General features: G+C 34.2%; 1 protein-coding gene across 4 annotated transcripts in view; it reads left to right on the top strand.

Moving 5' to 3' along the window:
• The window catches only part of LRRC49 (leucine rich repeat containing 49), a 199,634-nt gene that overhangs the window by 53,919 nt on the left and 132,235 nt on the right, over nt 1-13,480 (top strand). For all 4 annotated transcript variants that reach the window (XM_069098179.1, XM_069098177.1, XM_069098178.1 and 1 more), the window contains one exon: nt 11,804-11,865. In XM_069098179.1, coding sequence (XP_068954280.1) covers nt 11,804-11,865 — 62 coding nt within the window. The remainder of the gene's footprint in view (nt 1-11,803; nt 11,866-13,480) is intronic.

Genomic DNA, 13,480 nt, shown 5'->3' with positions numbered 1-13,480 from the left:
GAAGATAAGTAGAAAATTAGAACATCATCCGATAATAAAAATTTAATCAGTCAGTAATTTGGCAAGTATAAATATTTGATTCTTTCCTGTTTTTAATTGGGAAAAAGGAGTATTAGAGGCCATTAGGTACCTGAAAAAGATAGTGGTGGGGACCAGAGAATTATTAAAAAGCTAAAAAGATATTGAAAGTGCAGGACACTGACACAGAAAAAAACTTTCCTGGATTTATAGGTTTGCTGAGGCTCTGATTTTTTTTAATTGTAAGCTGTTGGTAGGCAAATAGAAGTTGTATACTGAGATATTTTTGTCCTGGACATTCATCTAGATTTTAGCAGGAACATTGCTTTGAGGCTTATGATGCAAAGGAGCATTATTTGTATGTGTGTGTGTGTGTGTGTGTATACACATATATATGCTGATTTATATACATATTTGTTATATGTGGTATATTGCATATATAGCATATATTGTATGTATATATTTATATAATTATTGTATGTATATATACATATAAATATGACCACAATATATACACACATTTATGCATATGCATGTATATATTTACATACATATAGATATCTGTATGTATGTATATATATAGATACACATACATATAGACATATGCACACACACACACATTAACACGACCGGTTTTGTTATAAAGAAACTTTGTTGCCAGCGGATTCATTAATAGCATTGTGATATCATTTTACTTTTACTAAGCTTGCCCATAATGTTTCTTAAATGTAATTTGAATACTTTAAATGATATGTTGACAAGAGTCCCAGTTAAATGGTTAGATGATTAATGATTAAATTATTAAAATGTAATTATTATTATTAAGATTAAATTAATGATTAAACCATAATTACCAGCTACCATGAACAGCCTACTCTGGATGTAAAAGGGAAAATATTGGAACAGATGGTGACTTACTCTCAGTTCTAGAAAATCTGATACAGGTAATTTTTACTCCATAGGACCTCCAAGAGGCTGGGATAGTTCCAGAACCTGTCCAAAGTCATTAATTTATTCTGGGATCTCAGATTGTAATTAAGCTTCCACACCTTCAAGCTTTTTCTTCTTAGGGTACCTCCAGTTTGGTATTGACATTTTGGTATAGGACATGGTATTGACATTTGGTATAGGACTGCATCTCTAGGAAAACCTCTACATCCAATCTTGACCCATGCCAGAACTGGCATAAAATCAAACTCATTTTTCAAGGTTGGGAAATCATAAGGATCTATTTGGTGCTAGCATTTGCCTGCATTTGGTTTATGCTTGCGAAGTGTGACATATATACTACATTATTTATAGTATTAGGTCCTTTGAGTATTATTCCTTATCAGTGCTATTTTCTTTGAGAGACTGGTCTGTCAACATGTTTGAAATAGAAAAGAGAATTAATTTAAATATTTCAAAATTTAGCTAATATCTCTTAGACCCTTTTATTGCTGACAATTGGTGTTAATATAGTTATACACTTTCACAGGTAGAAATTTTCTACTTCTGGGTTCAATGGTTATACAAATGAATTTGCTTATAAGATGCTGATTTTACTCCAATTACAATAAAAGACTTGAGGAGGTACTTAAGTGATTAATTCCAAAATAGTACATATCAATAAGTTGTTTGTAGTAAAATGTATTTGTACCACAAGACACACAGTACAAACAGGTGTTATTTCTACATTGCTAACTTTTCAATTAATGTAACAAAATATTTGATAATTTACTTCCCCCTAAGAAAATTGATTGCACTGAAATTCTCTTTTCTAAACCAAAAGATAATGAGGTTTCTGATTTAGTTTCACTAATTAATAGACTAACAGCTAGGCCCTTCAATCAGTTGTACTAATACCTAATTACTAAGTTGTTTAGGACATAGAAAAGAATGAAATTTTAAGACTGAACAGCTCAGATTTTAAATACAATTTATTATAGTAGCTCAGATGTATCCTAGCCTTAGTTTATGGGCCAGCGATTTAATCTTTCATATGACTGTGCAGGCAGGCAGATGCCAAGTCTGATTACTGATTTACCCAGTGGTTTGGGATATGGAATGACTACACATTCAGATTGAAAACAGCAAGATCTCACATACTTGCACATTGTGCTCATATATTTTACCACCACTTGCTCTGATTATAGAAATTTGCCATGAAAGGAAAAAGCAGGATGTTATTACACCAAATCTGAAAGAATAAAACATCCTTAGCTCTATCTGAATTCAGATCCAACCATGCAGTACCATTTCCACGTCAAAGCCAGGCTCAGGAATGGCCAGGTGGGAAACATTCCGTTTTAAAGGAACACAACAGGGAACCTCCAGCCAGGAGGATCCCACTTAGGCTGAGGCTAAGCTTGTCCTCACGGTTTTTCCCAGATATAGATCTCCACCTATAACACATTCTCTCTGAGTAGCTTGTGGCATTTCTCCCAAATGGTAGATTATTGACTATTGATTATTGAGGTATTATTATGATCCATCAGACAAACTACACAGTCTCAGGATCTTTTACGTTAAACAGCAAATTTCACCTTTAATTGAATTTTAAGGCAGCAAGAAATTTGAGAGATTAGTCTAGCTACTTTATTTCTAAAGAAACTGAGGCACAGACAGAAGTGAGATGTCTAAGGTTCATAGTGATCAGCTTGAAGATTGGCTGAGGTCTTCCGATCCTTGGTTTAGTTCTCTTTCCACCAAATCATACTGAACCTCCTAAGTGATTTAAATGGAATCCTTATTGCAGTAACTGTGACATATGCTTCTTGGTATTTCTAGTGCTTTTTGTATCAACAAACTAGATGTCTGGGGGATACAAAGAAGTGTAAGCCTATATATAGTCTTTGCCCACAAAGATGGTCAGACAGGAATATGTAATGTTTAATAACAGTATGAGATGTAAGCACATATGTTTCCCACATAGGCTATGTATCTACATATATTTGTCTGAATGTGGCTACCAGAGAAACATAAACAAATATCTGTAGAGTCTAATTTTTCTGCCTTTCTCCAAGGGAGACAGACCATAGTTCTCAGAGAGGAAACATTAGGTTAGAATTTAATATCTACTGCCATAAATAGTGCTAATTTAGGGAAAATACTTTTTTTAGTCACAATAAGCATTTGTTAAGCTTCTGTTAGGTGCCAGGTACTATGCCAACTCCTAGGGATACAAAGAAGCATTGGCATCTGGAGATGTAAAAAATAGTTCCTGTGCTGTTTCTGGTCACTATCTCTTGAGGGGAAAGGAGTGCCCTAATCAGGACTTCTTAAACTTTTTGCACTTACTGTGGGTTGCGACCCCATATAACCCACAGTTAAGAAGTGCTACAAGCTATATGCAAAAGGACTCTCTACTTACCAAATGTCACTTATGCAGGAACTGTATAACACAGATAGCAAATACGTTTATCCAAGCCAGTAGAAAATAGAAATCAGAGAACTTATCTGTAGAGTAGAGTATACTAGACAATATTCAGAGTGAATGAGCTCTCCCATTGGGAGCAAGATATCTCAGCTCAACCACAAGACAAAGAATCCATGATATTAACCAAGGGGAAAATCCTTGAAGTTTCTTGAGTGGAAAGTTGGGAACAGCTACATTATCAAAATGTTGGTTCTACATGTTGGCTTCTTTCCAGACTCTTTCTCTCCTCCTAGGAAGTGAACCTTGAACTATGTATATCCCTTCTTGAAGCTGGAAGCCAGAAGAAATAGGATCTTTCTGGTTCTAAGCTTTTGACCACTGTGCCCCTCATGTAGACATGGAGCATCATTCTCTACCAATGAGGAGAATCTTTTGCAATTGGCCTTGTATCTCAGGTTATATGATACATAATATTTTAGTATAAGAAATTCTTATGCAATGCAAACAAAGCATTGCATAGTAAGTTGTCAAATGCAAGGTAGATATAATGAGAATTGTAGTCATTCATAAAGAGAGATAAATAGGCTGGGAATGCATGAAGAAAGAATTTTAGCTGAGTATTGAAGGATGTGTAGGATTTAGAAGGGCAGAGTTAAATAAGGGAAGGTTTTCTCTTTCTTTTTTACCACTAAACTTTTTGAATGAGTAATCTATATGATCTTCATTTTCTCAACAGCCTCACTTGCTCCTTAACTCTGCTGTTCCACTCCACTTTTTTTCTAAGGAGACAACTCTTTTTAACGTTAATGGACTGAAAATCACCAAGTTTAATAATCTTCCCTCATTTTGTACTGTGAGGCACCTGTTTTTAAAAATTCTTTAGTCACTGCAGTTCTTTGACACTGCCCTGGCCTGGTTCTGTTAAAGACTACTGAGGTTACATCTTCTCTATGTCCTTCCCTGATTCTACTTGTTCCTTCTATCTGTTAGTCAATCAATCAACCAACCACTCAAGAAGCAATTAGTAATCAACTAATCCTCTGCTAGGTGCCCTACATTGTACTAAACACCGGGGACTAAAGACAAAAGTGAAACATTTCTTGTCTTCAAGAAGATTATGTTCTTCCCCCCTCCACTTAATGGTATTTTATTTTTTCCAATTACATTGTAAAGGTAGTTTTCAACATGCACTTTTATAAGGTTTTGAGTTCAAATTTTTTTCTCCCTTCCTTCCCCTTTTCCCCCTTCCTAAGATGTCAAGCAATCTGATATAGACTATATATGTATGATCATATTAAACATTTTCCATGTTATGTACATGTTCTTATTTCTTGAAATAGATTATTAACCTATTAAGATCATAAACAGTATTTATATTTTTTATTCCTAGCATATGTATTGTACCTCCCACGTAATGCACTTATTTTTTATTGATTATTTTAATGATAAGTGAATGGAAAGAAGATAGAGTCTTCTGATTGGAAGGAATAGGATGAGCAAAAACATGGAGGCAGGAAACCAGACCTCATTAGAGGACAATGAGTGGAACAGTTTTGTTGAAAAGGAGGGATTGGAAAGAAGGCCAGAAAGATTGATTGGAGTTAGATTCATTGGAGATCAGTTACTGTAGAAATGACAAAACAAATAGGAGGAGGAGGAGGAGGAGGATTATATAGTTAGAAGAACTGGTGGAAAGAGTGACACATGTAGTTCCTCATATAGAAAGACTAAGATCCATATCATAATAAGTACATAAAGAAATGTTTACAGCACGCAATTATTTTGAAATTTATAAATCAGTTCTTTTTGTATGACTTTAGTTAAAATGATTTTATAGTTTAATTAGTTTTATATTTGATTAACTAATCAGTTCCTATCCCAATTCCATGATGAAAAAGAAAGAAAGGGGAAAAAGGAACTATTCTCTTCCAAAGGGATATTTTAGATTATTTTGCTGGAAGATAACTTGTGATATTATAGTCTCTAACTTTCATGATGCATGCTGCCTTCCCCACCTCTTTCTCTCTTTCCTGACTTCTCCATGGAAAGGGCTCTAAAAATAGTTACTGCACTGAATATTTTAATGGGTTAGGTTGCTGAATCATTTTGGTCCTTTGTGAGTTTAGTAAAATTGAAAAAAAAAAACCACCTGAACATATTTGAAGGGAATGACTATTCCCTTTTAAAAGACAGAATCTTTATTCTTTAAAACAGTTTATAAAGAATTATAATTCCAAAGAAATTTTGTAGTAGTAATTTTATTTTGTAATACATTTATTTCTAGATACTTTTGAAAAATGAGAAAAAATCCAACAAACTTGTATCTTGCTTAAAAAAATGTTCCGAGGTAATTCCCATGACTCTTTTGTGAGATGAATTAAATCAAGACTTTGTAACAGGAATACTATTAGGGAGGCTAGAAATAGTTTGTTTCTCTGAGCAGATCCTTTATATTTGGTTTAAACCAGTTTGTTTTCTTATTATCACTTTGGGGATGTCATCACTCTAAGCTCTTTTGATAGTTCCCCTGGCAGTGAGATGATTATTTAATGAGAAAAGTATAAATAACTTTAGATTTAAAAAATTCTGAGGCTAAAATAAAATTACTTATAATTTGTAGAGATAACTCTTAATTGTCCACATTGATGGGAGATAATAATGAAATTGATATTCCAAAATAGTAGAAAATCCCCAAATCTTTAATATATAATTTTAGAATGTCATATTATCTAGGGAAATTTATTTTATTAATTGCTGATGCTAAAATTGAAAATTAGTTGGTATTCCCTTGGCACATTCTACCAGTAGGGGCAAATGACCTAGAAGCAATTCTTATTTAGTGGGAAGCTAGTCTAGGATTAAAAATTTACATGTGTAGGACATTAAAAAAAAACAACCAGAAGTTTAGAATTCCCAAAATGAGAGGGCATATTTTTTTTTAATTCTGGTAAAAGAATAAATACTCAAGTTACTACAGAATCATATGTAATCTCATCACAGTACATTGTATAATTTAAACTGTGTGTAGTTATCAAATTGCATTGGAAATTGAAGGATAAGGGCTTACTACTAAATTGTGATAACTTTTGTTGGTATGTGCTCAAGGTCTTGTATGGAAATGGAGGGGCTCAAATTTGGATCAAAAAATGACAATTTGTATAATAAATTTGAAAGCATAAAAGAAAAGTGAAAGTCTAGGACAGATGTGCTTTGGAATGAAGAGATGAAAGTCTTTGAGATTGGTTTTGGATTTGATAAAAGAGTAGTGTGAATACCAATGTGACCTTTTGGTATGTCTAATTTAGCATAATTATTAAACTTCAAGACTTATATTTACAAAATGTGTTTGGGTGATATATCTATGAGCACTAGAGGTGCACTAAAGTTCTAAGAAATAGGTTATATTGCAGTGTGTTATGGACATTAATTTTTATGTTGTATCCATTTAGAAATTAATTGGGGTTGCTGAATTAATTGGGGTTGCTATTCCTCAATTTGTTATTTAAATTATAAAAATATATGTGTATATATAATATACTCATCTGAATATAAACAGATACAGATAACTAGAGAGCTAGCTAGTTATATGGTAATGTGGTTTTAGAATTTAAAAAAGTAATATGAATTGTTTAGGGGCCTATTTCTATTTTCAACAAATTTTTATTAGGTGCCTGTTGTATGCCAACCACTTGGTTGGCAACAAGTGCTAGAGATGAAAATATAAAGATGAGGCAGTCCCTGACCTCAAGGAGCTTACATTTTCCTGGGGAATAGGTTAGGGAGAGATACAATATATGTACATATAAGTATACACATATGTATGTATAGAAATACATGTATAAATACATGTGTTTATATAAATACACAGAATAATAGTGAGGGGTACAAAACTGCAGAATTTTTTTAAAAGTTCTCTTAAAGGAGGAGGTACTTTTTAACTGAGCTTCATGAAGAGAATTTAGGGATAGTGTAAGAAGTGGAAGTAAAGAAAAAGAGAAATCTAAGAATAACATAATCTGTACAAAGGCACAAAAATGGGAGATAAACTACCATGTAAAAGAAATACATCAATTAGACTGGAATATGGAGTGCCTGAGAGTAATGTGTTATCAGCCTAATATGTAAACTGGAGCCATATTATGAAAGATTTTAAATGCCAAATAGGAGGAGCAGTTTGTATTTTATCCTAGGAAGAATGGGGGACCACTGAAACTTCTTGAGCAGGAAGTGATGTGGTCAGAGCTGTGCTTCAGGAGTTTCAATATGGTAGCTGTTTAGAGAATGAATTAGATAGGGGGAGATTTGAGGCAGGGAGACCAATTAGAAGGCAACTTATTTCAATTGTCTAGGCAAAAGGTGAGAGATATGGTAGAGGTAAAATTGACAAGAGTGAGTGTGCCTGAAGAAGTGGGGGTGACTTTTAAGTTGCAAACCTGGATATGTAAAAGAATGGTGGTGTCCTTTATAGAAATAAAGAATTTAGGAGAAGAGTTGTTGACTTCATCTAAGTGAATCAAAGGTAAAGGGCAAGTTAGCATTAAGATATTCTGGCTACCAGTTTTAGGGAATACTGGACTCGTGCAATACAAAATAGCAGAAACTATTTTGGTGAAGGGTTATACTCGCAAGAGGAAGGTGATAGTCACTAGTATACTATCTTTTAACCTCTGACAATGGTTAAAAAAAGATAAACAGGGAAATGACATTTTTCCCTAAAGATACAATAGACAATCATTTTAATACTTAATATGGATGGCATATTAATATAGTACTCTATCTCTCTTCTCTGCCTAGAATCAGGAAGATCTGAGTTCAAATATGGCCTCAGACAGGTAGTAGCTCTGTGATCCTCGGCAGGTCACTTAACCTTGTTTGCCTCAGGTTTCTCGTCTGTAAAATGAGCTGGATAAGGTAATGACAAACCACCCTAGTATCTTTGTGAAGAAAACCCCAAATGGGGTCATGAAGAGTTTGACACAACTGAAAGGACTGAAAAACAGCACAACAAAATTGCTTTCCAAAATGGTTTTTTTTAAACCAATTTTCAGTTCCACACAACGTTCATTAGTGTGCCATATTGCCTCCAACACTTAACTATCGCCATCTTTTATCATCTTTGCCAATTTGCTGAGGGGGAGGTCAAACTTCAGAGATGATTTGCCTTTCATTTCTCTTATTAATTATTTTTAGCATTATTTCATGTAGTTGTTAATGGTTTTCAGTTTTTCTTTTGAGAACAATTTTTGATATCTTTCTACCCTATCTCTATTGAGGAATGGCTTTTTGTCTTATCATATATATTTGTTAGATGTCTGTATATCTTGGAAATCAAACCTTTATCAGATAGTTGATACGGAGGGTTTTTCTTTCCCAATCGACTGCTCCTCTTTTTGTCCTAGATTCATTGATTTTGTATGTGTAAAATCTTTTAAATTTTAGTCCCCTTCTCAAAAATATCTAATTTATCTTTTGTAATAACCCTATCCCTTGTTAGTTAAGAATTAATCTCCATGTAATGGTTTTTTAAATATGAGGGAATCCTAGGCATGTTTGGAGGTAGCAGGATCCATTAGGTACAGAGAGATAAGAAAACTGAGTCCCAGATAAGTTAAGTGATTTCCCCAAGATCAGAACCAGCATCTAAACTTAATTTACTTTGAGATTTTGCTGAGAGCTAACCATCTTTGCTTTGTAGCTAGGTGGATTAGTGGATACAGTGCTGGACTTGGCTTCAGAAAGGCCTGAGTTCAAATGTGGCTTAGATACTTACTAAATATGACCCTGAGCAATGAATTTAGCTTTTCTGTGTCCTAGTTTCCTCATCTGTAAAATGAGGACAATAATTTTACCTACCTTCCTGGGTTCTCGTGAGGTTAAAATAAGCTGACAAATCTTGTAAACCTTATAGTAGTTTATCATCATTATTATTATTGTTATTCCCTCCTCTGCATATCCAATGGAAGCCACTTCTTCCCTGTGCCAGGGTAATATAATCCTGCCTTGGGTACTTGCTAGATGTCTGACCCTAGGCAAGTCATTTAATCTCTCTTTGTCCCAATTGGAGAAGAACCCTCTGTATCAACTATCTCTGATAAGGGTTTGGTACCCAAGATACACAGACATCTAACAGATATATGTGATAAGACCAAAAGTTATTCCTCAATAGAGATGGGGTAGAAAATATGAACAAATTATTCTCAAAAGAAAAACTGAAAACTATTAACAACTATTTGAAACTGTAAAATAGCAAAAATAATAGTACCTACCTCACTAGATTATTGTGAAGATAAAATTAATATATATGAAGCACTTTCTAGACCTTAAAGTGTATTATTATTATTACTGTTTTCCCCCCTCTTCCCCAGGCCAGATAAAAGAAGTTTCCCTCTGTGGTAGGGTAAAGACATGAAACTCATCCCCACTGAGTGATCTGCCTCACCTCTAGTTATCTCCTGATCTCTCAGATCATGGGATCATAGATCTGAGAAGCCATCTAGTCTGCTCTTCTCATTTTGCAGTTGTGAAAACTAAGGCCCAGAGAAGCTGTGTTCTCTTTTTTGTACCTAATTTTCTAGAGGAAGTTAGCTCTCAGACTTAACTTCTAGAGGAAGTTAGTCACCCAAGATGTGACATACTGAAGGTTTGCATAATAATTGATATTTGGTTGTCAGCAGTTTATAGAAATCAGTGTAGGGACCCCAGAAAGAGAGGTGACATGGGTCATCCATTCTTCTTCCTCTTTTTCTATTAAAAGCAGTTACAGTTCCTACCTCACATACACATCCCAAAAAATCCTTTAAAGTTAATTAGCTCCTTTTTTACAATACAGATATACTTCTTCCTTTAGTATATGTGCTGATCACATCTTAGTGTGATTTTCTTTGATCAGATTTTCTAAAAGCTTAATGAGATTTTTAGGAATGAGAATTTTAGTTAAATTCAAGAAGGGAGGAAGAGGAAGGTGATTGACTGTAAACATGAAGTAAGGTAGTTTGTGAGTTGAAACATGCTGTAACTTGTGCTCATGTAACTTGGGGTGGGGAACTGACTGATTATAGTGATTTTTGACAAATTAAATTCCCTTTAAATAATTATGAAACATTTATCTTTTATGTGAGAAACATTAATAAGAGACAGTTTTGATATTAATGGATTGAAAGTCAGCTTCAAAACCAGGAAGACCTGCGTTTAGTACTGCCTCTTGTCCATACTATATATGTGACCATAAGTAAATCACGGAAATTCTTGGTGCCCTGAGCACTTCTTTATGACTGTCGATTACAGAGGAGTTGCCGCTGTCCACTGGTGGAGGTAGTTTCCACTATGGGAAGTTTCCACTATGGGAGTTCCCTATGCTGTTGAAATCATTAGTCGGGACAAAAAAAAAAAATGGAAACAGTCTGGTGTAAGAGAAAGACCATTGGTCTTAGAGTCAAGAGACCTGGGTTCTTTTCTAACTATATTTCATTATCACTAATTAATTTTGTTTGGACAAGTTATTTTACCTCCCTGTTGATTAACCTTTAAAATGAAAGGGTTTGACCAAATGACCTCCAAGATCCTTTTTAAGGCTTTGAGATTCTATATTTCTTGGGGTTTTTACTTTGAGGAAGGTATTATCTTCTTACTTAGTAAATAGAAGTCATTCCATGTAAGCTTATTCCTGGCTTTTGGAGCATCATTAGCCACTAAAACCTGAAGCATTTACAAGTGGTAATTATGCTAAAATAGCAGAATTTCTCATTATTGCATTTAAGCATAGAACAGAATCTATTTTTGGTTGTTTGACCTTTCCAGTAATTGATTAGACTGTAGATTTGTATTTGTAAAGGCTTCTGGTAACACAGAGGATTTAACACACACACATAACCATACATATTTATATCTATACACACATGTGGGTGTGGGTGTGGGTGGGGGTGTGATGCTTCATTTGTGATTGGGTGACACATTCTGTATGGTCCAAAATTAATGGGACTGATGACTTTAGGATTCCCAAGATTTTGAATACAGAAACTACTATTTGGAATACTTGAAATTAAGCTTTTGCAGCCTCCTTACAAAGTCTTTTTTTTCCCCTCTGTTGGGTTCTCCTATCTGTGCTCCAGCTGAAATGCTGAAGAAGCATTCTGGCCTCTTTCCCAGCAGCATGTTCAGAGAAGCAGCAGCAGCAGCAGCATCTCTCTCTGTTCTCTTCAGTGCTATTTACCTTGCAAGTGGTGCAGCTCGTTCTGCAGATATTCTGAAGCCCTCCCCTATAATCTGCAGTGGAAGAGAATGGAGCCAAATGTCTGATAGAAATCACTGATGCAGCAAGGTTGCAGTATATTGAAAGCAGCATATATTTCAACAACTGAAAGAGTAGACATTTCAAAGATTTTTTTTCCCTTTCAGCTGGTAAATTTTTGCTTCTTTATTTCCTTCTAGAGAGATGTGGATAATTTGCCCTGCCTCCAACGTCTGTTTCTCAGCTACAACAATATCTCTTGGTAAGTAGACATTTTAATTAGTTTGTTATTGATGATGTGAATTTACTGTTGACACTACTGTTTTGAATTTAGAATGCAAATAATTTAGGGTATTTTTTGATATGTCATGTTGAAAATGTGAAGATGACAGGGCAGTTTAACAACAAAGTTCTTGTGTTGAAAAAGCAATACTCTTATTTATATTTTACTGATGAAGTTTGTGACCTACTTTTAATGCCAAAATGTAGACATAAGTATGACAGATTCTTTTTTTATTTAATTGCTAATCTAACAGCATTTATAGTTGCTATTTTATAAAATGTATGTATATGGAAATTTCCACATATAATTTTATATCCTCTATATGACATTTACTTTAACATGAAATTATATTTGTTTCATAAATTATCATAAGGAATTTATGTTGTTACTGATCAGTTTGTTATAGAGGGTTACAATCTGTATTTACTGTGCCTCTTTCTCATTAGGCCACGAAGCCTTGGCATCTTCATTTAGAAGTAATGATGTGTTACAGAATTTAAAAATATAGATATTTTGTTTTGCAAAGGTGTTATTTATATCATTATATTGCAATGATGTTTTCTCAATGACTGGTGACCTGAAAGCATCAAAACTAGAGCCTGGGACTCTACAGTCAGGCTTGACTTTGCAAAAGTATCCCCTATTCCTTCCTTTCTTCACCTCCTCCCCCTGGATAGTAATGTCTAGCCATAATAACTCTTCATTTCTCCTTTGTTTTTTTTTTTCTGGACATGATTAAGAAGAAATGAAATATTCAGGTAAGCATAGAGAGAGGGATAGTTTTTCCTGAACTCTAAGTCTGGGCTTCCAGGAGTTAAAATACAGTCTATTCTTTGAGAGTTTTAAAATTTGAGTTTTCTGTTGTTTATCTAGGCATAGGTCCTGTTCTCACTTTACAGTACTTTTAAAGGATAGGGGTTTCTTCTAGATTTGTAAGCATGACATATCAGCAGTATTCCCAGAGAAGAATATATTTTCCTCCTCCCTAAGACCTTTCTCTTTCTTTCCTGCTTTAAGAAAATAATGATAATAATACAAATTAAAACCCTACAAGTAACTTGATTTTTTAAGAGACTTTTACATTTTCTCATCATTTAGTAGGGAGGCAGTGTTACAGTTATTAAACCCATTTCTAATTTATGGGGGATGTGAAACACTTTCCTCCTTAGAGAACTTCCCCTTTTGTGTTACTAAGAAACATTTTGGAAAGGCATAGTTTCAAATGGTTAATAAGTCTTCAGTTTACCTCTAGATCCAAAATCAGGGTTGTTTGTTGGTATATTACCAATAAAGAAATAACCTGTGTGAGAGAGAATGAAAGAGTAAAGAAAAATACCTCATAAGTCAAGGTCCAGAGTTTGACTTTGAGCACTAATCTTCATCCTGTTTGTGGTTCTCTCTTTTTCATGCCTGGTTTTATTTTCTACCCTAATTTCAGGTTTTCCATGTTAAGGGATTGAAGAGTATTCTAAGCAATGGTAAAAATTGTTACTTTTTGTACAGAATATGATAATACTCAAACCAGATGGAAAGTACATTGAATCCTATTCTTCTTCTTCTTCTTCTTCTTCTTCTTCTTCTTCTTCTTCTTCTT

The sequence above is a fragment of the Petaurus breviceps genome, unplaced genomic scaffold (assembly GCF_028583685.1).
Source record: "Petaurus breviceps papuanus isolate PSGF00001 unplaced genomic scaffold, PetGlider_PUasm1.0 37, whole genome shotgun sequence".
Lineage (NCBI taxonomy): Eukaryota > Metazoa > Chordata > Mammalia > Diprotodontia > Petauridae > Petaurus > Petaurus breviceps.
The sequence above is the reverse complement of the archived record's forward strand: the minus strand, read 5'-3'. Positions and strand labels throughout refer to the sequence as shown.